Source organism: Rousettus aegyptiacus, unplaced genomic scaffold, assembly GCF_014176215.1.
Source record: "Rousettus aegyptiacus isolate mRouAeg1 unplaced genomic scaffold, mRouAeg1.p scaffold_m13_p_14, whole genome shotgun sequence".
Classification (NCBI taxonomy): Eukaryota; Metazoa; Chordata; class Mammalia; order Chiroptera; family Pteropodidae; genus Rousettus; species Rousettus aegyptiacus.
In genome coordinates this window covers 59,801,543-59,828,037 of record NW_023416289.1, presented here as the reverse complement: position 1 = coordinate 59,828,037, position 26,495 = coordinate 59,801,543, and the positions used below count along the sequence as shown (strand labels likewise).

General features: G+C 51.2%; 2 protein-coding genes across 2 annotated transcripts; both read left to right on the top strand.

The window, feature by feature from the left end:
- The first annotated feature begins 484 nt into the window (after nucleotides 1-484).
- On the top strand, nucleotides 485-9,258 carry SNRPA1 (small nuclear ribonucleoprotein polypeptide A'). Its single transcript, XM_016154902.2, has 9 exons — nucleotides 485-641; nucleotides 2,719-2,866; nucleotides 3,479-3,557; nucleotides 4,828-4,874; nucleotides 5,164-5,266; nucleotides 5,776-5,855; nucleotides 6,273-6,348; nucleotides 6,933-7,026; nucleotides 8,998-9,258. The coding sequence occupies exons 1-9, from the start codon at nucleotides 560-562 to the stop codon at nucleotides 9,054-9,056; spliced, it is 768 nt and encodes a 255-aa protein (XP_016010388.1). The 5' UTR covers nucleotides 485-559; the 3' UTR covers nucleotides 9,057-9,258.
- Nucleotides 9,259-13,002: 3,744 nt separating this feature from the next.
- SELENOS (selenoprotein S) lies at nucleotides 13,003-25,035 on the top strand. Its single transcript, XM_016154903.2, has 6 exons — nucleotides 13,003-13,169; nucleotides 13,789-13,923; nucleotides 15,911-16,017; nucleotides 22,642-22,731; nucleotides 22,819-22,897; nucleotides 24,445-25,035. The coding sequence occupies exons 1-6, from the start codon at nucleotides 13,094-13,096 to the stop codon at nucleotides 24,522-24,524; spliced, it is 567 nt and encodes a 188-aa protein (XP_016010389.1). The 5' UTR covers nucleotides 13,003-13,093; the 3' UTR covers nucleotides 24,525-25,035.
- Nucleotides 25,036-26,495: the final 1,460 nt, after the last annotated feature.

The window sequence follows — 26,495 nt, the reverse complement described above, 5'->3', positions numbered from 1 at the left end:
CCGGGTGGGGGTGGGGGTGGGATGTGGGGCGGTCCCAGCTGATTCCAGGCCCAAGTCTCACGTCGTAGCCCGGGGGCCGAAGCCCGGGGCCCTTCACCGAATCCTGCGGGTACCCGCCCCTCCGGGGTGTCGAGAAGACCGTCACAGCTTCCCCTTCGCCTCCACGTGTACGGATGCACGAGACAGTTCGCTCAGGCATCTGCATATTTTGCTCAACTTGCGGGCACAAATGTTTGGAATCAGGGCCCTCCGGACTCCAGGCATGACTCAGGGGAGCCACCTGACCGGGGGAGCCCTCGACACGCGCGGGGACAGCGACAACAGCGAGGCGGGGCGTGGCTTTTCGATTGCCCCGGCCTGGGCGTCGGGCTGCGCGCGCGTGCGCACGGCGAGCGCTTGATGCTGCCTGGCGGGCGCAGGGCACCCTGGGACTTCCGGCGACCGGGCGCGGGGCACGCCGGGACTTCCGGCGGGCGGCGCGGGGTACGCTGGGACCTCCGGCAGCCTGTCTGTCTGGCGGGAGTCAGCGGCGGGCGCGCACCGGGCGGGAGGCGGCAGGATGGTGAAGCTGACGGCGGAGCTGATCGAGCAGGCGGCTCAGTACACCAACGCCGTGCGGGACCGCGAGCTAGACCTCCGGGGTGAGTCCGCGGACTGCGGCGCGCCCGCCGCCCGCGTTCCGGGCCCCAGCGGCCCCGGCGCAGCCACGTGACCCCCGGCGCGTCTGCCGCTCCCTGGCCCGCCGCCGCGGGCCCGTTCCCCAGTCGGGTCTGCCGGAAGCGCGCTCGGGTCGTGATCTCGGTGCAGAGACTCCTTCCCCGCAGAGGTGTCAGCGATGCCGCCGCGAGGGCGTAGATACGAGGCGTGCTCATTCCCTCTAAGGGGGGCGACGTCCGGGAACAAAAGCGGTCGCGTCCCAGGTGTCTCCGTGGCTTCCGTGGTCGGGTGCACTGTTGCGCCCAGGCTCCACTGCCGGTGCCACGTGTCAGGGACGAACGCTGTCTGAAGTGCTCGGGTTTCTGTGGCCGTCTCAACCGGACTGAGGCCTGGCCAGAGAAGGGCGTACGGGCCGGAGGAGCCGGCAACACGCCCCGCTTCTCTGAAAACATTTGCCGGTTATCTCAAAGCCCCCTCCTGAGCCGCGGGGCCGTGCCTAGGCCGGATGGGCCCCTGGAGGAGATGTCCCACTTACCCCAGTTGCTGCTCGGGGAGGGGGCTGGGAAGTGGCGTGCTCCGCGAAGGTGTGGGTGCCCGCCTCCGCTGCAGGGCCTCTGCTGCGTCCCCACCCTGCAGCCACATGCCGCCAGGGTGCACCTGGAGTGTGGCGCAGTGATCCCCGCACTCGGAATTACCGCCCCTCCGGCCCGGAGCGCTGGGAACCGAGCCCATCGACAGTGGATGATAAACTCGGTCTGTCTATGCTGCGGACACCGCTAGTCAGAGGGAGCGAAGGGCTGATACACAGGCGACAGGACGAACCCTGTAAACCTCACGCTGAGTGAAAAAGATCCAGACGCAGAAGGCCAAGTGGCATGTGACTCTTTGCTATGAAATGATCAGAACAGCAAAGTCACAGAGGCAAAATAGAGGAGTGGGCGGCGGTGGGGCGGAGGCTGCTAACCCGCACAGGGTTTCTTTTGGGGGGGAGGGGGCAAGATACTGGTTAGGGCTGCATAGCTATGAACGTGCTCAAACCATTCTGTTGTGTACTTTAAATGAGTGAATTTTTTGTTGTGTGAGTTATATCTCAGTAAGGGCTTACAACTAAACAAATACCAAGGCTTGTGTGAAAAAGGAGGTGGGAGTCCAGCTGTCTAATCAGCATGTCAGAAGGTGACAGGAAGCCAGGAAGAGCGACTTCTCAGGGGATCAGACAACACAATCTCTGTGGGCAGTTTGCCCCGCGGGGACAGTGGGATCTCTGGAGCTGCACTGCTGGCTGCTCTGCTTTCTGCTTAGATTCCTTCCTGACAAAGGCCAGTACTTATATTTTGATGGAATTGTTTCTTGGAGAAAGATTCAATTCAGGAGTAACTGACCACTCAGGCCCTAGGCACAGGTTGACCTCTGCCATGTAAGCCTGGCGTGCGTGGAGGGGTGAGGGCTCTTACGTGGGTGCAGCTGTCACTGAGATGCGGCCCTCACAGCTCCGAACCGTGTGTTTTAACCTGGAGGTTGTATCTGGCCGTGGAGCTTCCAGTGCGCTGATTGCGACCACATTACACAAGTCAGTGAGGGTTTGAGGGGGCTGTTCATAGAGAGATTTACCTTCGCGTGTGAACCTTTGACCTTCCTTGCCCTGGAGTGGAGCTGGGTGGGGAGGACGTGAAGTGAAGGGATGAGCCCGCTGAATCTGGCCTGTGGGAACTGCTGTCCGCCGTACAGGAAAAAGGCTTGGACGCTGGCTCGCCTGAATGTCGTGCCCGTAGCGGGCTGGCTGTTGCCACCCTGGTCGTCATCGCCCTTGTTATCACCACGTTCAGGACCCCTGCTAGACTGTATGCGTGCGTCCTGGCAGCTGGAACGTGTGACTGTCCAGTCCCTCATTTTATCTCAGGTACCCCGCAGTATCGGGCGAGGCGTAGGTGCTGGGGTCCTGAATGACTGATTTCTGAGTCACATCGCCATGCGTCACATCGCCATGCGAGACTCCTGTGCTTAAAGGTGCCTTTTAATGATATTAACACTCATGTGGTTTTTTCCCTCTCCATCTTACAGGGTATAAAATTCCCGTGATTGAAAACCTAGGTGCAACCTTAGACCAGTTCGATGCTATTGATTTTTCTGACAACGAAATCAGGAAATTGGATGGTTTCCCTCTGTTAAGAAGACTGAAGACGTTGTTGGTGAACAATAATAGGATATGGTGAGTGTCCGCCGGTGGGCGTGGCTCTTCCCCTAGATTCAGTGTCACCAGCTAGCTCCCCGAGGAAGTTGCAGCGCCTGCTGCGGGGACCTACCTGTCTCTCCTTAAAACGGAAAACGAGCCGCGCTTCCCCATGCAGGGCAGAGCCTGACTTAGTGCTGGACTTGTCACGTTTGCATCTGTCGAGAAATCTCGTATGTTTGTATATTCATGATAAATTTTCTATTTAAATTAAAAACGTCATTGTACACATTTTGACTCTCTTCGAAAATGATAGTTGCGATTGCCAGAGTGATCATACAATTCAACACTTCTGGTCTTGACTGAGCATCTCTTTCTACTCCATGTCCTCGGCCATTTTTTTCTTTAACTACAACTGATTTTTAAAATATCACTTATTGAAATTGAGATCCTTTTTGACCCGCTTACCACCTCTGTGTAAATTTTATCAGAAAAATCATGTGACCTCTGACGAGGTTCCCTCCGGGAGGGAGGGTCTCGGGATCTCAGATTCTGCCCCTTCCGGCCTGGGCTCCTCTGAGCGACACTGAGATGCAGTTGTGGGCGCACTGCATTCTCCCTTTCACGAAGATCCTCCCTGTCTTCTTTCAGCCGCATAGGCGAGGGGCTTGACCAGGCCCTGCCCTGCCTGACAGACCTGATCCTCACCAACAATAGCCTTGTGGAGCTGGTAAGTGAGCGGGGCTTCCGGCGCCCCGTGCTTCTTACAGAGGCTGGGCAAGGCTGACTGATGCTCTCTCTGTCCTTTTTCTTTGTCTTTTTCTTAATTCAAGATCCGGGCCTTTTTCGGTTATAAGTACATGTTGCAAATATCTTTTCCCACTCTGTAGCTTGCCCTTTGACTCTCTTAGGATGTCTCGATCGGGAACGTTCTAATTTAAGTGTCGTCTGTTCATTAGGCTTTTGTCGTTGCTGCCAGTGCTTTCGCTGTTCCGTTGCGCTTCCTCTGCTTCGGGCTCGTGAAGAGGTGCTGGTGTCCCCACGCACTAGTGGCTTTCACTGTCCCCCCGGAGTTCTGTCAGCTTTAGTCTGATAGAGTTTGAGGTTGTTTTATTTGATATATACAAATTTTCAATTGTTAATATTTTCCTGATGAACCTTTTTAGCATTATGTAGTGATCCTCTTTATAGCTTATTAACATTCTCTTATCCTGATGTCTGTTTTATCCGTCATAATATACCAAAATAAGCCTGCTTTCAGTATTTTCATGATAAATTCTTTCCCATCCAAAATTTACTTTTTTTTTTTTTTTGTATCATATATTTTATACTTATCTCTTAAAAACAACACATGATAGGATGTTTTAAAATCCAGTCTGAAGTCTTAAATGAAGTGTTAACGTGATTACTGGTATGTTTTTGTGTGTCTTCTCTCTTTTAGGATTTATTTGTTTCACTCATTCCACATTTCTTTTTCTCTTCTTTATTGCTGCTCATTCTCTCTTTTTTTGTGTTTATTTCATTTTTCATTCTCATACTTCAGAAATTATTAGACTCTCTTCTCAGCATCCTAGGAATTAAAACATATGTATTTATTCAAGTTTAAAGTTAACTAATACCTTTACTCTCCTAAACAGTACAGCATCCTTAAACATTTCAAATCGTGACCCCAATTTGTTATGTATTTATTATGTTTTTTAAAAACCCATGAAGACACCATGTGCTATTGAAACAGAAGCTGTATGGCCAAGATTTTGACTTTAAGAAGCTCAGATTTATCCACATTTTTTTCAGGAGAAGTTTATTAAATTGTTATTTAAGTAAATTTACTTACATTTACGAGTTTCATTCTGTGATGCGTTAGTATTGCGCCAAGTGCCGGGGCTGTGAACACTGAAAGGCGACATGAGTCTCGGCCTGCGCCGTGGCAGGCGCCCTCCCTTCCCGGGGTCGTGAGAGGGGCGCTGTCGCTCTTCTCATCGGCGGCTGTTCTTTCACAGGGCGACCTGGACCCTCTGGCTGCTCTCAAATCGCTGACTTATCTCAGGTACGGAAATTATTTGTGGTGGTGACACTCTTCAAAATAACACCCTTACAGCCTTGACCTCAAAACAATCAGTAAAAAGTACCTTTTACAAACGAATATTGAAAATATTTTCTTGGGGCCCAGTGCTCTATTAAAAGTTCCCTGTTACTTAAGTTTATGGCATTGAAATTATCTGTGAAGAATAGTGAACGTTTCCCTAACTTACGGACTCATTGGATTTTATTAAAACGGACCTCTTGAATGCTGCACTGTGAACAAGATTGGTGTTACGTTGTTCCTTTTCTCGTAGTATTCTGAGAAATCCCGTGACAAATAAGAAGCATTACAGACTGTATGTCATTTACAAAGTCCCCCAGATCAGGGTGCTGGATTTCCAGAAGGTGAAGCTGAAAGTGAGTGCTGCTCTGTTGGTGGCGAGCCGTCTGGGTGTGTGTTTTCCTTTATGCTTTCGCTATGGACGTTTTGAAATCGCCTAAGGAGTTTTGCCATCGGTTTGTAATAGAAACGAGGGAAAGAAAATGTGAAGTCAGATGTTTTTCACAGCAGAGTTTCTGGCAGGGCTTTGAGGTGCTGCGTGCGGTGCTGGCCTTTACGGAGCGAGCGCAGCCACGGCCACAGTGGACTGGCCACGCCAGGCTCCTCCCTGTGGGGAATCGTCACATCATTTGTCAGAATGATGTTCCCGTTATTGGGAGTTCTTTTTTATTTTCTTGTAAATCGTCTTCCGGGAGCTTCACCAGAGAAGGCAAGACCACTGTGTCTTTTTCCCTGAAATTGGCTTTTTGGGATTCTTACCAGCCCAGAGTGTCTCAGGAGCGTTTCTTCCGTGTTTTCTGAGGAATGCATCTAGATGTGCGTGGTATTCCTATCTCCATTAACTCTGTGTGTGGTGTTGCTGTAGGAGCGTCAGGAAGCAGAGAAAATGTTCAAGGGCAAACGGGGTGCACAGCTTGCAAAGGATATTGCCAGGAGAAGCAAAACGTAAGACACGGATACTCAACTTCACTCCACCTCGCCTTCAGAAACACGCTCTGTCGGGCAGTTTGCCGCCTATAAAATTAAACAGAACACCTGGGAGTAATAACGGTGTTGACTCTGTGTGGTGATAGCCCGTGACCGTCACTGGTCCTTATATCACGTGAGACTTCTGCAGGTTAGCAGAGCCAATACTTCCGTATTCGGTCATAATGTGACATCATATGCATCCCGCTTTCTGTGTAGGGAGACAAACTGGGTGGTGTTTCTGAAGGAGAGAGTTTCTTGTATCAGTTTGTTAACAAAGAGAAGATACTACACTGATTGAATTACTTTCAAAAGCTTTTGAAAGTAAAAGAGAAGCAATTTCCAGAAGTCTAGATTTGACAGTTATGTTCTTCCCCACCCCCCTCCCATCCCCAGTTTCAGCCCAGGTGCTGGTTTGCCAACTGACAAAAAGAAAGGTGGCCCATCCGCAGGGGACGTGGAAGCGATCAAGGTAGTTTGGTGTGGGCACCTAGATGGGGTGGAGCCGGCATGGCTTGGGGTGCAGCGTCACGTGATAAAACAAGTTCTGGCTGTGGCGGACCCCGCGGTTGTGAGTCCAGCTCTACTTCCGCATAAGGAGAAATGGCTCGAAGTCATTGTTTGACCAGACTTTGAGTGATCACGTGAGCCAGTCCAAGTGAGGGCAGCCCTCCCTGGTCCGTGTCCTGTCCCTCCAGCCCATGTCTTTGTGGACGGCCAGGGGCCTTGTATGCTCTCTCGCTGTCACATTAGTTTTTACTTGCAGAGGTTTGCTGTCTAAAGATGCTACTTGATGATTGGTGAGAAAACCAATTGTATAACTGCCTTCTAAATTATCCAGTACTTCAGTTCACTGCAGTTTTAGGACACATGCCATGATTATTTTGTATCATCAGGGGCCCACGTCCCTTTCCCAACTTTGCCAATTCCCGGCCCGGTGTTTGGGTTGATTTCAATGTCCCGGCTGGGAAAGCTGCCATGAGTGTCTGTAGGCGTTTGCGGGGCACCGGGGCTCAAGTGGACCTGACCCTCTTCTCCACTCTCTCCCGCCCCCAGAACGCCATAGCGAACGCGTCCACGCTGGCCGAAGTGGAGCGGCTGAAGGGCTTGCTGCAGTCCGGCCAGATTCCTGGCCGAGAGCGCAGACCAGGTGAGGAGGGCGCCTTGTCGCTGTGCTACCAGTTGGGTTCACCCAGTGGTCCCCCACAGGCGGGGTGCTGCAGCCCGGCAACGTGGCGTTCACGGAGCCCCTTTAAATGCCTCCGAGGATCAGTGATTTGATAGAGAATGTTGTGTCGTGGGGCTCGGGGGCCTGGTGTGTAAAAATCGAAGCCAACGTGACTCTCGTGGCCATGTCCCTGGGTGCCCGAGGTGTTTGCGGGCTGGCTTAGCGGTGGCGCTTGGGCCTGGTACCGCTCTGTCCTCGGTGAATTTCACAATTGCCACTCGCTCTTAAATCCACGACCTCATCTGTAAATCTAGGTGACAACAGCACTGACCTCAGCAGGTCGTTGGGGTACTGAGCGAGCCGCGGCACAGGTGGCGCTCGGCACAGGGTCCGACGTAGCGAGTGTCTGGCGAGCGTCAGCCGTGTGCCCGAAGGCTCGCTGGGCGCTGCGGGCGCACGGCGAGAACTCAGCATGACGCCATCACGAGACCCGATAGGAGTGTAATGGGGCCGCTGGCAGGACTGGCAACGCGGGACGTTCCCGTGAGGAATAAAAAGGCGTGGCACGTTGGGTGGCCCGCGGCTCTCCCTGCGGGGCTCCTGGGGTTGAGGCAAAACTCGCTCCGGCGCCGCGGGGGCCCAGCGCGTCCGTGCCGCTGCCGCTGGGGTGTCCTTTGCGGGGCGGCGAAGGACCGGGGTGCTGCGTGTCGTTGGCATCGCCCTGCGCTACTGGGCGGGAAGCGCTTCTCCGCGCCTGAGCCACGCGGTCGCCTGCAGCTGTCACAGCCGAGGAGCGGCCTCTTCGCGAACACGAGCTGAGCTTGACGCTGCAAGGACGGCAGCTCGTGGTGTTTGTTGCCAATGATAAAACTCAGACTTTGAAGCAGAAACAAAAACTGGCAAACTCTTATCCACCTGGTACTGACCTTGATGGCTCCCCAGTGCACGCAGACTTGTCTGAGCAAATTGGCGGGGTTAGAATGTCATATTTTTGACACTGTGTGCTGAAATGGGCCCACCTTTGGGAAGTGTGCGTGACTCAGTGAGTCTGCATTTTCCAAATAATGTCACAAAGTCTTGTGTGAACGGTCCAGTCAGTACAGGGTAGACCCGTGGGTTTCCAAGTAAGAGCAGAGAACGTTCCCTGATGGGGTTTCAGGCTCCACCTTGCAAAGCCACCTTGAAGAAACTACCGGTTTGTCAGGTTTGGGCAGAGAAAAGATATCCCCAGCCGTCCGCAAAGGCCCGTGAGAGAACCGCCACCGTGCCCGCCACTCTTCGCTTCTCGCGGTGCGTGGACAGGCGGAGTGACAGGGCCAGGGCTGGCGTCCCGCGGGCTGCTGCTCGTCACCTGTGACGGAGACGGGCAGAAGTACAGCGTCTCGCCGTCCTTCTCCCTGAATGTTTTTGTTTTTGGAAAATAGGATTCATTTTTATAGTGGTATAAACATTAACGTCATCAGTTTATTTTAACGAATGACTGTTTTCAAAATACCTGGTGTAACTGATGCAGCTTCGATAATGTGCCTTATCACAAGCTCTCTGTCCTCAGACTTGGTGAGGGCCGCTGAGCAGGGTGAAGGCAGAGTGGCCTTCTGGGGAGGGAGGACCTGCACGGCACACCGTGGTGGAGTGGCCTCGCACACTTGGACTATAGTGGCTCAGCACGAGCCCAGGTCAAGGCCTGAGGGAAGTGGCGAGAGGAGGCGACGCAAGGGCCTTGTGATGGAGTCGGGGTGCGGTTACGGTGGTCGGCGGGAGCGCGACTTTCGTAAACCCCTACACCTTCCTGCTTGAAGGAAGTAGCCGCCCCATCCAGTACCCGCCAGACACGGGTGGTCTCCGGGCCGTGCCCCCTGGGCGGAGGCCGCGGCATCTGTGCGCCTGGTCACAGGATCCCAGTGTGTGAGAGTGTCCGAAGTCGCCGTGACTCTGGCTGTGTGTTTTTTTCAGGCCCCACAGATGACGGCGAAGAGGAGATGGAAGAAGACACAGTCACGAATGGGTCCTGAGCGTCGCCAGGACGTGTGCCGTGTCCACGTGAACAAGCCCTGCTTTTCGAAGGTGGAACAATAGCTTTGTTTGTGTCGGCAAAGAGCTCGTGGCATTGCGAAGTGCCTGCCACTGCTGCTGGTAGTTTTGTGACACACGTTTCGAAACCCGAATGCCAGTTTTCTACAAACGGAGAAATAAAGGGTGCTCTCTGTGCTGCCAGCCTGTGCGTCGCCGTGGGGTGCGCTGCGGGCCGCGTGGACGCATTCGAGGTGCAGGTGCAGGAGGCCGCCGTTGAGGTCGGCTCCCCACTCCCCTGCGAATGTTCAGATTTTAAATTCTTAGTAAAACTCAGGATTCCCTGTGCACCGCCGCCGAGCACCTGCGCTCAGTGGCGCGTGTCTGTCTACACAGGGAACAACAGGTTTCATCCCAGGCGGCGGGGTTTAGGGCGTCACAGGAATCAGTATCTTTTCATGTTTTTCTTTAACCCTCTGTACACACATCATGCGGATAATGGATTAGTAGTTTAAAGACTTGGCGCAGTGTTTGCTTGCTAGCTGGTGGGGTTCAGGCACAGGGGCAGCCCATTCTGTGTCCAGGATGTGGGGGCAGAGGTCACGGCCACCCGGTGGGCAGGCTGAGGCAGTTTTCCTCACAGCTCCTACACTCGTGGCTGATTTAGGAGGTGAGCACCTCAAAAACCACCCCAAAACTCGGGCTCTGAGAGCCAACCACTGCTAACTCACAGCTGGCTCGGCTTGTCCCTGGCTCAGCTCGACACATTTCATTCTCCTTGGGCAAGTCAACCAACTGGGTCAAGGCACAGATGTGGGGCGGCCTGTGGGTCACCTGCAGGAGTGGTGGGTGCGGGGGTGGGCGCAGGAGTTGGCAGGGTGTTCGTGGTGCAGGAGGAGGAATTGGCTGCCAGGCTGTCAGGAAACCTGGAGGAGAAGTGGAGGGGGGTGGCTACAGGATGCAGGGCTTCTGAGGAATGGGAAAGTGTTGGTGGGGGCTTAGAGGAAAAGGCCGGAGGCATGGAGGTGATCCACGAGCAGAATCGGGCTCCAGCGTGGCGGGAGGACGCGGCAATGAGTGGAAAGCCCAGGGCGCCTGGTCGCGGCCTCGGCAGCATAGACAACAGCTGGGCTTGATTGACAGGCTGTCTTCCCTCTGGAGGCCTTGTGCCAATCCAGAACTTCAAAGGGGCCGAGTCCAGCTCCCCTCTGGGGGTCCAACACGCCCTGGGCCTGACCAGTTCCAGGTTGACAGGAGAGGAAAGCAAGGACAGAGCCAGGAAGAAGGCAAGCCTCTGAGCAGACAGGCCATCCGGCCAGCTGCAAGAGAGGCTCCTGCCCGTCCTCAGTCAGCCGAGGGACTCGAACCTGCAGCAGGAATATTGGTGACCTGGACAGTCGAGGCAGGGGTCTGATTGGAAGCCCACAGGGCCAGCTGCCCCACAGGCCCCTTGGTGTCTGGCCAGGGGCTGACGCCCTAGGACGGGGCTGGGTACTGCCTCCCAGACCTCTCAAATCCTGGCCATTTCCAGGCCTGGCTCCTGGGCCGCTGGGCAGGAGGCGGCCAGCTCTGGGCCTGGGCCCCTGGCAGAGGGTTTCTTTCCACGCAGGCCATGGCTGGGCCTGTCCTGACCTTGGAATGACTGGTCGGGTCTCGCGCCTCTGTCAGGGACTCCGTGGATGCACGACCCTGCCTGGTGATGCAGGACGGGCTCATTTGCCCCCAGAGAGACCAAGCTCTGCACGGACAGAGAGAAGAGGGTCCTTTGGTGGAGAGTGTAGAAAGAATTCAACACGCAGGCCAAAGCTGGAGTCCAATGGAAAGTCGATTCGAAGAGGGGTAACGTTCCACAGAGTGTGGTCTCCTCTCAGGCAGAGAGTGAGTGGGACAGTGAGAGACCGAGGAAAGACACCCTGAGTGTTCAGGGAATTCTGTGTCCGTGTCATTCTGCAGTTCCCGATGACTTTGATACAGACATAGGGTGAGGAAGGGGAGAGCATGGAGTGTGACAGGCCGGCGGCACGCAGTTCCCAGCCTTCGATGCTGGGGTTCCCCGTGGTTTTAGCCATCGAGGGAATGACTCTTGGGTCCTGTTTCCCCTTCACTGGTGTGGGGAGTGTTAGTTATCCAGTGGACATCTTCCTCTGTTCTGAAGGCATCTTTCCGGTCTGGCTGTGGGGCTGATCGGTGTATCGCAGTCCCTGAACATGGCTCATTCCCATTTGTCATCATTCTCCTGCCTCTTCCCTACATGACTGGAGCCCCGACTGGACTGGACGAACACCTCCTCCCCATCCTCAGCCCGGGCTGGGCCAGCGAGGCGGGTGTTCACACTTCAGTTTCCTCCCCAGGCTCCCAGAGACCCCATGAGCCGCAAGGCCCGGATTGCCAGCTCTGGCCTCTGCCAGAGGGCTGGCCTCTCCCTGCCAATCGCTCGGAGGCCCACCCTGACCTGCTACGTTGGGGCCACGTTCCCCAGCCGAGGCCAGGCCGCCGCACCACTCTCTCTTTGCCGTTATGCTGGAAGCTCCCCACTTCAGTGCAGTGGAGGGTTCTGCCACCAGTTTCTAGCCTGGCGGTGAGTGGTCACCAGCTGGTGGTGGCAACTGTCAGAGCCCTTATGACCCGGGGCTCCAGCCTCAACCAATGACCATTCATGAACCTCTGGCCCTTCTGTTTTCCTCAGATTGGATTGGATTTTTTTTCCCCTCCTTTAAATCAATATCTAGAGATGTCCAGCAGAGGTCCTCTTTAATAATGGGAAAGTCATTTTGAGCTGACATACACCACCTTGATTTACAAGAGCTTGTCCGACACAGTCGGTCAGGCTCAAGTTTGAAAAGGACAGAAACTGAGCTGGGAAAAGAGACTGAGATGGAGGTGCGAGCTCGTATGAAGCCGAAGAGTCGCGCTGAGGGGATGCCTTCTCTTTGGGGCATTCGAAGAGGCTGGCATGCTCGATCCACGATGCCCCTTCAGGAGAGTTTTTTGATACCTTCCAGTGTGTCACAAACTCAACAAGTCCCTTAAATCCTTGGCTTCAGCCTAGAACAGGGCTCCAGGAGAGACAGGCAGGGCCCGACCTTTGGCCTTGCATGTCTCCCTGTCAGCTGCGCTTCCCTCCCTCGGAAACTCGGAACCTGGCAGGAATCCAGAGCAAATCTACCCCAAGCCTTCAGGAGGTAGGTAGGCGGGTGATTGAAACACTCCTAGGTGATTCATTGTGCAAATTCTCAGACAATGGCACTGGAGACACAGACTGCAAGGAGGGCCAAAGGGGCCCGCACGATCCGAGTGCCCACGGATGCGACCCAGGCTCGGTGCCTGGTACTTGCAAACACAGGATGCAGACGCTGTCCCCTGTCACCACCGGCATCACGGACACCCGTTGCCCACCATCATCATTCCGTTCTAGTAGAGTGAGGGGAAAAGCAGGAGGGCCATGTCAAGTAGAGGAAAGCTTCTCCACTAACTCTTTGTGACAAGCCCTGAGAGGAGCCGGGGCCAGGCTTCCTCTGCCATCTCAGAGTCCCAGCTGTTCGTTCCCTCAGGCCAACTGAGTCTCCCGTTGTCCGATGGCCTGGGCGGGGCTCCACCCTCCGGAGGAGAAGAGGCTCTAGCCTGTGGCCGGATCCTGCCCCGAGCGGCCCCCCCAGTTAAAGCTGCCCCACCCGGGGTTTGCCCACTATCCCTACCTCTGCTCGCCCCGCCCTAGCTTTCCCCGCCCTTTGTTCTTTTCAACCTATCCCTGCTCACCCCGCCCCAGCTTTCCCCGCCCTTTGTTCCCTTCAACCTATCCCTGCTCACTCCGCTTCATCTTGCCCCGCCCTTCGTTCCCTTGAACCTATCCCTGCTCACCCCACCCCGGCTTGCCCCGCCCCTGGTTCTCCCGGCCCCGCCCGCCCCGCCCTCGCGAAGATCTGGGGGCGTCCGGGCCCGGCCTCCGAGACACTGCTCCGGCGCGCACGTCGACGTCGGCGCGCCTCGCGGGGCGAAGGCTCTGGCTGACGCGGCAGCGCCTGGGAGAGCGGTGGCCGCCATGGAGGGCGACGGCGAGCAGCTGTCCGCGCGGCCGGCGCTGGAGACGGAGGGGCTGCGCTTCCTGCACGTCACGGGTGAGTGGCCCCGAGTCGCGCCGCCATGTTCGGTGGGTCGTCGCCCTTGGCGCGCCGGCCGCGGGTCTTGGCGCCGCACGGAGGTCCAGGCGGCCGCCCGGGAGCGCGCGGCGCGGCCCTCCCTCACTTCCCTGGGCGGTGCCGTCGGGCCATCTTTTACGCGAGTCCCCTGCTCTGCAAAGCAAGCCCGTCCGGGGTGCGGCCTCGGCGACCGCTGCGCCTTTGGCTTTGTCTCCGGGCCTCGGCCACGCACCCCGCTGGCACCGCGCGCGGCGTCAGCCCCACGGCCACCCCTTTCTGTGTGTTCCCTGGGTCTGAAGGGTCTTTGCCCCCCTGAGTCGGACAACCTCGTCATCCCTCAAACCCAGCTGTCGCCCCCCGCCCCAGACTGCCCCCCCGAATTCCCAGAGGGTCGAGCAGCCCCTTCTCAGCGATCTCAGAATGGATGCGCGTCTCGCTCGTCATTTTACTGCCGACCTAGTAGGAGACCGTTGCTTCTGCTAGACCGGGAAGCTTTTGAGGGCGAGAGCTACGAATATTTCGTCTTTGTTGAATTTTATGGAAAAGTCCAATCGTAGTCTCATTTTTAATTTCTTGAAAACCATTTTCTGCTTTTCAGTGGGCTCCCTGTTGGCCACCTACGGCTGGTACATTGTCTTCAGCTGCATCCTTCTCTACGTGATCTTTCAGAAGCTTTCCACCCGGCTGAGGGCCCTGAGGCAGAGGCATCTGGACCAGGCTGCGGCCGCCGTGGGTGAGTACCCCGTATCCCATGAAGGCGGTGGCTTTACACCCACTTCAGTGAGTATTTAAAAGTTAAGTCGATTGTTAAGATTGAGAAGTACATGATTCTGATCTGTATGGTGGAAAGAAAAAAACATTTTATGCTTCTGGAATTGGATTTGGTGAATGTGCAATAGGCTTTTAATTTCGGGGATTTTGAAATGAGATGGAAAACATACCCGCTGGTGTGTAGAGAGCCACTGCATATCTTGTTGAAGGGTTTTCATTTATAGGGTGGATTAAGATGAAAATGTCACAGCTTCTCCATGCTTGTGGGTCTACCTTCTAAATCTTAGTTCTGTCTAGGGTTAAGACCTTTGTGAGTGATGAGGAACTCAGCTGTAGTTTTCCATATCCACTGCGTTTAGATTTTCACAACTTACTCATCAGATCTAATTTCAGATTCTACTAGGTTGTTTTCAAAACTCATTCTCTCTGAAATTGTAGTAGCCTTTTTACTAGATAGAAGCTACAGTTTCTAAGGATATAACCAAAAGAGATGTTAAGTGCTTTGAAAATAGCATAATTAAACAAATACAAATCCTCTTTCATTTGAGTTGTCACCATGGTTACTGAGGAAAGAGAATGTCACAATAAAAAAGCAGTCATTAGTGGAAAGACTTAGAAAATATCTTCACTCAAATATACCTCTCCCTTCAGGAAACCCTCTGGTCCTGCTGTTCTCAGCCTTTTTGATTGTTGGCTGTACATGCAATAATCCACTACAAAATACAGTTGTGATTCTTGCATAAGATGCAGGATTTCCTGAAGTGGATGACAGTAGTGTTTGGGAACAGCTTTAGTCACCTATTACAGCCATCTGTGATGTGCTGACAACCGAAAAATAGATCCGTAAGTGGATGCTAGGATAGGCACATCAAGAGAGGATTGTTTTTACGAAGCGCTGCAGAACGTAAAAATGCAGTGAAAGGTGTTGCGTTGTGTTGTTCAATTTCGTTAGGAAAAAATAGGTCGAGAAAAGCTACACTTTACTGATTTATTCTAAGAATGACCCAACAGTTAGAAATGTTACCGAAATTCACATTTCTAAAAAGTGGAGCTATCGTTTTGTTTTGTCGTTAAAGTTCCAGTCGTCTCGACCACCACACACACCCACACACCCTTGTGCTATTTGGAGCACAGCTTTTTGACCCCTGTTTTATGTAGGTTCAGTTAAGTGGCCTTTTCCCACCATTAGTTGTCTGTAGGTAATGGTGATCACTTATGCTTTGAAAGGGAACAATGTGAATTTATAAGTTCTGATTTTTCCTTCTCAGAAAAATGAGTCACACCACTGTGTAGTTGCCCCCTTAAGAGATGAACAGATCTGTTCATCATAACAACATAAAGATGAACTTTATGGTGTATTTATATAATTTTACTTTGTTTTATAAACCATATGAAAACAGGTAAAGCTGGGACACTCATTTCTATTAATGCTAGCTGGAAGGATTTTTCTTTTCTGTAGGAGCAGGGATAAAATACTTAAGGATTTTTATCTCTTTCTGGCATAGATCTGGGCTAATTACATGATGGCTAATGATCAGGACAACTTTATCTTTCCTTGGTGGTCTTCTAGAATTCTGGTCAGCCTAGAGACTGGGTGTTGGGAGGTGGCCAGGTCATGGAATGTAGTCTCAGTATATCCGTTGGGCAACTTATATTTCAATCACGGGGCCTATCCCAGACTTTCTGAATTCAAATTGCCAAGGGAGCCCAGAAATGTGTTCTAATAGAAGTTTCTGGTGCTGTGGATATTTAACTAGAGTTAAGACTGGAGAGACGGTTCTCTACCCCTGTGAGCAGCAGAGTATATGCAGAAGGGTAGACTTATTTATGTAAAAACATTTTTGCACTCTGACATCTGTACTTTTGTATACTCCTAATAATATGGACTCTTGAGAGTTTCCATTTTATGTTATACAAGGTGCTTCAGTGCATATTTTTTGTCATTTTAGAACCTGATGTTGTTGTAAAACGACAAGAGGCTTTAGCAGCTGCTCGTTTGAAAATGCAAGAAGAATTAAATGCGCAAGTCGAAAAGCATAAGGAAAAACTGAGACAGGTACGAACTGGTTTTAGTTTAAGTATTTCTTACTACTTAGAGGGAAAACACTCTTAAAGGAAGGTCCTTCATTTATGGTTTTGCTTTTCAGTGGTTCCCTCACAGCAGTGTTTCGCCCCACAAAACTGTGTGCCCAGGTGCCACGCCACCAGACTCGCACAGGACACATTCAGCTTCTCGCCCCTTTGTCTGTCTAAAGCCACGTGTCCCTCGACCACCGGGCCTGTCGGGGATGAAGTCGATGGGCTCGATCCCGGGTTGAGATGGAGTTTTGAGAGAGTTTCTCGAAGGGCCGTGGTTTGGTTGGGTGGGGGGTGGGGGCTGTAGGAGAGGAGGCAGAAGGAAGAGCCGAGGATGACTGTTGGCAGCGACCTGAGCAGCCAGGTGGCGTGTGCTGCTTTTCACAGGTGCAGGTCGCCCACTAGATTCGACCCAGTCTGTGTAACTGAAACACAGGTGTGGACTCTGCGTTCTGGTTTTGATCCAGATGTTTCCGTGCCCCTCTTTGTCCCCTCAGAAGGAAGCCTCTGCTGGCTCCAAGGCAGCAGGCAAGGTGGTCTTCCTGCTGGTCGTGCGTGTGGCTCTGGTGTTTCCACGGTCATGTGTCTTTCTGCCACATCCCAATGGCTTTTGTTGTTTCTGCCCGGTCACGCAGGCCGTGGCTGGTGTCTCCAGCTTGGCTGGAGCCCAAAGGAAGGGGCAGGACAAGACTGCCCCGACTGCCCACACTCACCCTCCTGCGTTGCCCTGTCCGAGCAGCGTTTTTCCACGTTCAGTTTGTTGCCCATCTTCCACTAACCTAAAATGTACCGGCACGTTTCTCTAATTTTTAAAATCATGTGATTTAAAAAAAAAAATCACATGATATACGAATCTATGCCATGCAAATTTAAGTCTGTGCCTTTCTGCTCCCCCACCCCCTGCTGCCCAGACACTCCATATTAAGCCTTTAAGAATTTTTCCAAAAATATTTTAGTCATATATAAACACACCTTTTTTTTTTCCATAGAAATGGCAGCACAGTGTACCTGTGGCCCCCCCCTTTTTTTTTTTATTATGGTTGACATTCAGTATTATATTAGTTTCAGGTGTACAACATGGTGGTTAGACGTTTATATAACTTACGAAGTGATCCCCCGGATTAGCCTGGTCCCCACCTGGCACTCTGCGTGGTTATTACAATATTATTGACCATATTCCCTGTACTGTACATCCCCGTGACTGTTGTGTATCTCCCGATCTGTACTTCTTACCCTCTTCACAGTTTTCACCCCCACTCCCAGCGCCCGCCTTCCGTCTGGCACCATCAGTTCTCTATCTGCGAATCTGTTTCTGTTTTGTTTGTTCATTTATATTGTTCTTTAGAATCCACGTGTAAGTGAGATCATGTGGTATTTGTCTTTCTCTGACAAATTTCACTCAGTGTAACGCCCTCTAGGTCCATCCATGTTCTCTCAAAGGGTAAGATTTCGTTCTGTTTAATGGCCTAGAATATTCCACTGTATACATTTACCACTTTATCCCGTTGTCTGTTGATGGACATGTGGGTTGCTTCCGTATCTTAGCTATTGTAAATAGCGCTGCAGTGAGCATCGGAGCACATATCTGTTTGAAAGTGTTTTGGATTTGTTTGGGTAAATGCCCAGAAGTGGAATTGCTGGGTCATAATAAGGTAGATCTATTTTTACTTTTTTGAGGCGCCTCCAAACTGTTTTGCATAGTGGCTGCACCTACAGTGCATGAGGGTTCCCTTTTCTCCGCATCCTCATCAGCACTTGTTATTTGTTGATTTATTGATGATGGCCATTCTGACAGGTGTGAGGTGATATCTCATTGTGGTTTTAATTTGCATTTCTCTGATTTCTGGTGTTGAGCATCTTTTCATACGTCCGTTGGCCATCTGTATGTCCTCTTTGGAGAAATACCTATTCTGGTCCTCTGCCCATTTTTCAATTGGATTGTTTGTGCTTTTTGGTGTTGAGTTCATTTAAATTTTGGATATTAAACCCTTATTGGATGTATCATTGGTGAATATCTTCTCCCAGTCAGTAGGTTGTCTTTCTGTTCTGTTGCCTTTGCTGTGCAAAAACTTTTCAGTTTGATGCTTCATTTATTTTTTTTTTCTTTTTTCATTTTTTTCTTTTTTTCCCTTGCCCAAGGAGATATATCAGGAAAAAAAAATAAGTAAATAACTAAGAGCAATGTCAAAGAGTTTACTATATATGTTTTTTTCTAGGAGTTTTGTTTTTGGGTCTTACATTTAAGTCTTTAATCCATTTTGAGTTTATTCTTGTATATGATAAAGAAGGTGGTCTGGTTTCATTTTTTTTGGTATGTATCTGTCCAATTTTCCCAACTTCATTTTTTACGTAGACTATCTTTACCCCAATGTATATTCTTGCCTCCTCTGTTATGGATTAGTGGACAGTGTTGACATGGGTTTATTTCTGGGCTCTCTATTCTGTTCCGTGGATCTCTGTGTCTGTTTGTATCCTTCTGATGACTGACCTTGTACTATAGTTTGATATCAGGTAGCAAGATACCTCCAGCTTTGTTCTTCTTTCTCAAAATTGCTCTGACTATTTGGGGTCTTTTGTGGTCCATATAAATTTTAGAATTATTAGTTCTAGTTCTGTGAAAAATGCCATTGGTAGTTTGATAGGGATTGCATTGAATCTATAGGTTGCTTTGGGTGGTAAGGACGTTTTAACAATGTTAATTCTGTCCATGAGCACGGTATGTGCTTCTGTTTATTTGTGTTGTCTTCAGATTTTTTTCAGTGTCATAATTTTCTGAGTATAGGTCTTTTACATCCTCGTTTAAATTTCTACCTAGGTGTGTTTTTTTTTTTATGCAATTGTAAATGAGATTGTTTTCTTAATTTATCTTTCTGATAGTTTATTATTGGTATATAAAAATGAAACCGATTTCAGAGTATTAGGTTTATATCTTGGTTACTTTACTGCGTTCACGTTAGCTGTGGGTTTGTCATATACAGACTTTATTACGTTGAGGTATGTTCCCTCTACCCACTTTTCTGAAAGTTTTTATCATAAATGGATGCTGGATTTTGTCACTTTTTCAGCATCTATTGATAGATGATCTTACCGTTTTTTTTCCGTTTGTTAATGCGGTGCGTCACATTAATTGATTTGTGGATATTGAAGCAGTTTTGCATCCCAGGAATAAATCCCGCTTGATCATGGTGTATGATATTTTTCATGTATTGCTGAATTTGGTTTGCTAATGTTTTGTTGGGAATTTTTGCATCTATGTCCACCAGGGATATATCAACATATAATTTTATTTTTTTGTCGTGTCTTCGGTTTTGGAATCAGGGTAATGATGCCCTCATAAAATGAGGCTGGAAACCATTCCTCCTCTTTAATGTTTTGGAATAGTTTGAGGATATTCACCTTTGAATATTTGGTAAAATTCACTTGTGTGGCCATCCAGTCCTGGACTTCTGTTTTTGAGGAGGTTTTTTTTCTTATTTTTGATTACTGATTTGATTTCATTAGTAATAGTCGGTCTGTTTAGATTTTTCTATTCTTGACTCAGTCTTGGCAGAGAGTTTGTTTCTAGGAATGTATCCATTTCTTCCAGATTGTCCAATTTATTGGCATGTAATTGCTTATAGTATTTCTTATAATCCTGTGTATTATAGTGGTGGCAGTTGTCACCTGACCTCTTTCATTTCTGGTCGTATCTGTTTGGGTCCTCTCTCCTTTTTTCTTGATGAGTCTGGTTAAAAGCTTATCACTTTTGTTTATCCTTTCTAAGAACCACCTCTTGGTTTCATTGATCTTTTGTATTCTCTTTAGACTTTTTTTTTTTTAAATTTCCGCTCTGATCTTTATTATTTCCTTTCTTCTACTCACTTTAGGTAATGTTTGTTGTTCTTTTCTAATTACTTTAGGTGTAAGGTTAGTGTTTATTTGAGATTTTTCTCATTTCTTGAGGCAGGCCTGTATTGCTTTGAATTTCCCAATTAGCACAGCTTTGGCTGTGTCCCATGGATTCGGGGTCATGTTTTCATTTTCATTTGTCCCCGTTCTTTCATTTGGAACTTACTTCTTTGTCTCTTCATTTTGGCTGCCTCTCTGTGTTCATTTCTAGGTATTAGGTAGATGTCCTGCATCTCCCAGTCTTAGCACGGTGGCCTTATGTGGTAGGTGTCCTGTGAGGCCCAGTGGCGAAATCTCTGGTCTCCTGAACCGAGTCTCCAGGTGTGGGTTGTGTGTGCCTTCCTGTTGTAGTTGAGCCTTGATCGCTTTGCCGTTGGCACATCAGTGGGTGGGATTGCCCCTCGGGATGACTGGCTGGGGAGATGGGCCACGCCCACAGCCTGTGAGCAGCTGCGCGGGGGCTGATCCCACGGAGCAGGATGTGAGTCAGCAGGCTCTGATGGCTGCCAAGGCCACCCTTCGGGTGTGCCACTTATGGGACAAACCAGGTGGTGCTCTATGGTCTGAAGCCAACTACTGGGTATGCTGGTCCTGGGGCCTCTTGGGAGGAGCTCCCATGTAGGCCTGTAACTGTCCTGGGGCTACCTGGTAGGAGCTACAAAGCAGTCTAGGTTGGTCACTGCCTGTGCTGGACCTGGAGGTGTGTGGGAGAGGCCGTGCTGCACACTGGAATCAAGGCCACCAGCACTGGGCCGGGGGCAGCTCAGCAAAAGGCCCAGAGTACCCCGCACCCAGAGGCTTGCCTACTGAAAGGACCTTGGGTGGTGGAGGAATTGGGTGGGGCGGGGTCCCAGGGAATCACCAGGGTGGAGCAAGCAGAATTTACCAGGCCAGTGCAGATTCAGATTTGGCGGTGTTGGTGGGGAGGGCTCAACACAGGGACAATGGCAGCTGTCCCTCCAGCCCTCCTCGAAAGCCACACAACTCAGTCACTCCCTCTATGTCTCTGGCACCTCCTAGGCTGCCGTCCCTGGGCCGGAGCCCAGGGCCAGTGCCTCTGAGCTAGAGGGTCTGTGCACTGGCCCTTTAAGAGGATGCCGGGGTTTCCAGTCATTCTCTGTTTCACCAGATGGATGGAATTTCTGCCGGGTTTTCACAGCCGGGTGGTGTGGGGTGTCCTTCCTGGCACTGGTCCTCCAGCATGGGACCTGTAGTTCCTCATGGGGACCTCTGCGGCTGAGAAATCCCTCCCCATTCTCCACTACCATGTGTGGGTGTGGCAGCGGCCTATTTCCTGTCTCCGCCTCCACCTACCAGTCTCAAGGTGGCTCCTTTACATCCTTAGTCATAGGACTTCTGCTCAGCTAGACTGCAGATGGCTCTTCAGGTTGATTGTTCTGCGATTTGGTTGTAGTTTCGCTGTTGCCATGGGAGGAGGCGGCACAGTGTTTGCATACTCCGTCATCTTTACTGGGACTCCCATTTATGCCATTTTTGAGCAGTTCTTTTTGAGTTTTTTTCTTTGCTGATTTCCAGCTCCTTATTTAGTACTGTTTTTAAAGGCATAGAATAAGTTGTTTTCTTCCTACATGTCAGAATCAGTGACTTCAGAGTCTTGATTTTTTTGTGTGTAACATCTTGATCTTTTATTCAGTTTGATGATGTAGCTGAAAAGTCTTAAAAGATCACTTTTTAAAGTTGCAGTGTGAGCCTCCTAAGATTGGAAAAAGGACAGAAGCCTGTGTTCGGGTTAAAATTGTTACAGCATGTGTGGTTCTGTCTCATGTACTCACAAAAACAATGATAATAAACTGAGTTGGCCTGCCTCACAGTTACATCGGCGCTCTTGCTTGTGGCCTCAGGGTTTGTCAGCTGCGTTCCATTGTGGCGTTCTCCGTGTTAGCGTGGAGTGTGACCCAGCCTTCACCCAAGAGCCGATTTCCTCCTTGGCCCCCTGTTCTTGCAAACCCTGAGCGCGTGACGCGATGGACCTTGAGAGCCGTGGAGAATTTTCTCGGTGTGCACTTGCTGAGGCATCATCTGGCGTGTCCTTGTGCTGTCTCGGTTCCATTGGAACCAGAATGAACCACAGTTTGGGTCCGGATTCCACTGGGAATGAAAGATTTTGTTTCCTTTGTGTGCATGTGGGGGTCAGGAGTCGATCGCTGGCGGGCAGGCGGCTCTTCTCAGAGAGCCGGTCAGTGCCCTGTCTCTCCCGCCTTGGGGACCTGGTCACGGCAGGATTACGAGCTTTCTCAGGTGCCCCTCGTTAGGCCTGATTTTCTGCTCAAATTATGTTCCCCTAAACATTTTCTGTATTTCTTGGCTTTCACCTCTCTCACTGGATCGTTGCAAGCTGGGAAGCAGGGGGGTAAGGGCTTTCCTCAGTGACATGGCCAGGCAGCCAGCCGCACAGCAGGCCTGCCAGCCACACTCACTCACGCCAAGTCACCCACATGACCTGTTGCAGGCGAGTTTCGGAAAACCGAATCTGTATTCTTTTTCCATCACGCTTTCTGCTTTCTTAAATAAAGTACAGATCAAAAGGTTCTGTTTGTGAATTAAACTCATACCACTAGCTACAAGTTCTGTTACCTGAAGAAAATGGAGGGGAAGGCTTGTTTCAAAGGACATTACAATTAAAAATTGCCAGAATTTGTATTTTCTTTGAAGAATATGGCAGCTTCCACATGTACTCCATATGATCCTTTTTCAGCTTGAAGAAGCAAAAAGGAGACAGAAGATCGAAATGTGGGACAGCATGCAAGAAGGAAAAAGTTACAGAGGAAACGCAAGAAAGCCGCAGGTGAGCACGGACGGGCCGAGTCGACGTCGTCAGGTAGATGAAGGTTTGTCGAGTAGAACGTTTTTCAGCCCGTGTATGTTTAAACAGGACGACGACAGTCCGGGGCCTTCGACGTCATCAGTTATCCCGAAGCGGAAATCTGACAGAAAGCCCCTGCGGGGAGGAGGCGAGTACCAAATGCTCACACATTCCAAACCATTACAGGATATACATTCCTTCTTAAATACCACATTCTCCTTCATTTCCTAGTCTGTAAATTGAGACTAATTCCTAAGTTTAGGATTATGCGGATTAAATAAAAGAAACAGATGCAAAGCCATCTTTACTGGCTGGGAGTCCACTGAGCCCCATTGCCCGGAGCAAGGATGCGGGCGCAGATCCTGCTTCCTGGAAGCGGGTGACCTCCTTGACCTCAGTGTCCTTCAGGGAAAACGTCAATATTGAATGAGAGATTGAAAAAGGAAGTCAGTCCAGCCCTCAGTAAACAATTAGAGTGACAGCACTCATGTTCTTCCTTGGTCCCACCCAGCCCTGTAAAGGCCGCTGCGTTTCTCAAGGAGACACGGCCAGATGTCCAGTTGGAGCTCTTTTCTCCGACCCCCCACCCCCCAGCGCTGTAGGGTCCTGGAGTCGCCTATCTCTGGCCCATCCCTGAGGACCTTCACGTCCTTTTAGGAAGATGGGACTCACACACGGATGAAAAGAAGCGATCGTGTGCTGGGCCAGGAGCTCCGCACCCGTCCCGAGGGCGGGGAGGGCCGTCCGTGGAAACGCGGGGCGGCGCCAGGGACGACCCTGCAGAGGCAGGAGCATGGTTTCTGAGGCAGCGCAGACACAAGCCCGGGCGCCCTTCAAGGCCGAGCTGTGATCCCCTCTGTCAGGAAGCCAAACCTGGCTTCCTACGGGGGAGTGATGTGTCTGAAAAGAAAATGCCGTTTTAAAGCTTCCTCTTGCTGGCAGACTGTTTTTTCAGAGCAAGTGGTGGTGATATTTAGGACAGGAGTGGAAATTTCAGAAAATATGATGTGCGACATGCTTATGCACATGGCCTCTCAGTGTTCTCAGCAATCTGGAACTGTGTGCTTTGACTAGCCGTGTTTTACAAATAAGGAAACTGAGGCACAGGGAATCATTGCCCAAAGATCCCATAGCAAATAAGGCGCAAAGCCATCTCATTCGCGGTCTCACTGACTCTGGAGCCTAAGCAGTCAACCTGGTCACCAAATGTCCGTTAACTTGGGGACACTAATGCATGGTGGGGGGCAGGCAGGTAGATTACCCAGTTCTGACTGGTAGAAGCAGTAGGTTCCATTCTGTTTTGATGTTTTAAACGTATTTCCGTGGTTTGAACGGTCCTATTTGAATGTATACATTCTATTAACATAGAGAAATAGTGGTAGAAACCTTCACATACATAAATCCAGACATCTTGAGAGATTCGTGTGTGTGTGTGTGTGTGTGTGTGTGTGTGTGTGTGTGTCTGGGGGAGTTAAGCTGAATCGTGTTTTTTTTTTTTTTTTTTATTCCTATCAAAATCAAGTCAACTGAAATCAGAGTGTAAAGTATTTTTTTTATGTAGTGGATAAAAGTTCTACGAAAATGCCCACGAGTGCAGACTCCATATCTTTGCAGGGCTTTGCATGTCAGGCTCACAGTTTTATGTTTGATACATGATGTTCCCAGCACTGATCTCCTTCCTGTCTCTCCTCTCAGGTTACAACCCTTTGTCTGGTGAAGGAGGCGGAGCCTGCTCCTGGAGACCTGGACGCAGAGGCCCGTCATCTGGTGGATGAAGTTAAGAATCTTGCTAGTGTCGCTTTTGACATTAGCAAGATGAACCCTTAACCCTCAATTCAATTGCCTTACGCACGCTTTTCACAGTGACTAGCCAAGGGGACGTGGGGTTTTATTTGTTCTTAACTACACCTGTATCTTTAAGAGTTGGAGTCAACGTAGGGTATAGATGTTGCTACTAGGCAGTAGTGGCAGTTGGTCACACTTCACTAAAGCCAGTGACTGCATCATTGATTTCATGGGTAATTGGCAGTTGGTAGGTAAAAGCGTCCCAGTGATTGGCGATCTTAATAAAAGAGACGTAGTAATGATCCTTCAGGTTAGAAGTCCTCACTGGCTGGGCAGTCTCTGTGACAGGTTGCGTTGAATGAAGTCTTCCTTGTAAACGGTGAGCCCGCCAGCGAGGATTACTGAAGCACAGTTGATGGGGTTGTTTCTGTATATTTACTTTTATGTACAGAACTTTGTAAAAAAGAAACTGTAAATATTAAAAAAAAAATGCAAAGAACATTTTTTTAACATCTTCGTTAAATTCAGAATATCTTTATGAACTTGCATTTGTGAAACAGTAGGTGACCTTAGCATGCACAGCCTCCTACGCTTACATATTTCCCCACTGGGGTTCACCCGCAGCGGGCATGGCGAGTGGAGGCTCCTCGGGGTTGATCCACAAAACCTCGGGCGCTTGGAGTCGAGTTGCTGAATAACGGGATATAGAAACCTCTGTCTCGAGGCGCCTCAGGGCCCGGCCAACAGCTTGAAAGTGGACTGTAGCCCCTAGGGCTGTTGTAAGCCACCAGTTCGTGGTTCGTTTGTCCGGCAGCGGAGGAGGCGCGTAGGGCGCTGTGACGCCGGCGCTGAGGCGTCCGTGGCGTAAGAATCGGGGGCCCAGAGAAGGAAGACGAGGCACAGAAGAGCGAGCGGAGGCGATTTTATTAAGTACAGCCAAGCAGAGCACGCTCGGAGGAAGTTCGGGTGGCAGCAGCTCCGTAATAATCGAGTGTACTGAGAAAAGGGGGGGGGGGGCGGGTGTTTCTGGGCCGTAGTTTGTGCTTCCGGCCCGCCCTCCTTGGGTCACACACGCTTCCGGCCCCTCCGTGTGCCCGGCGGGCCTTGGCCCCGGGCATGCGCAGTGCGTGCCCGTAGGTGGGCGGTCACGTCTGCGCCCTGACGAGTCAGAGGGCGGGCGCATGCTCAGTTAGCTCACTTCGCGCAGGCCTGTCGCGCGCCGCGGAGGTGTCTGTGACGGTCATCTGCAGTTAACAGTGCGGGAGCGGGGGGCAGCGGGGGGAGGCGCTGCCGGGTGCCTTGCCTGTGCATCCGGCTTCTGACCTTGGGGGGACAAGGGGCGGGGGGCTCCAGAAGCCGGCCAGATTCTTCTGCTGAGCAGGTCTGGGGGCCTCCTTAACCCTTCGTCACCCCTCTTCCCGCGGCTCACACCTACCTACCTACCCACCCTGTCAGCCACAGTCGGCGTGGGGTTGACCTCTTGGGATTTTCCTCCCATCACAAAGAACGAGGTCCGGAGGCTCAAGAGAAACAAGGGTGTGTGGGTCACCACGTGCGCCCCGAGGGTGCCTTCCAGAGTTGGCTCAGAGGACATTTCTTCAGCAGCACGTTAGAAAGAGGTGCCGCGTATTTTGTTTGTGCCTCGATGTTCGCGCCGCTCAGTTCTTGCCCCGAGAGGCTGATCTGCACCAGCTGCGGGAAGGCCATCACGCAGTCCACCAGGTCGCTGTCCCCGGGCGCTGACGCTAGGCCACCTTGACTGCAGGCTTCAGGTGAGATACCCGGCGGGCTGGCACACCATTCCGCAGTGCTCCCGCCGCACGCTACACCCTGAATTCCGCTGCGAGACGTTCTCAGAACCCCCTTTGTGTCAACTCGTGTCTCAGGGTCCCACTCCTTTGCCATCCGTGCCCTTCGCGCACCAGATGGGGTTGGGCACGGACCAGGCAATGTACCTCTGT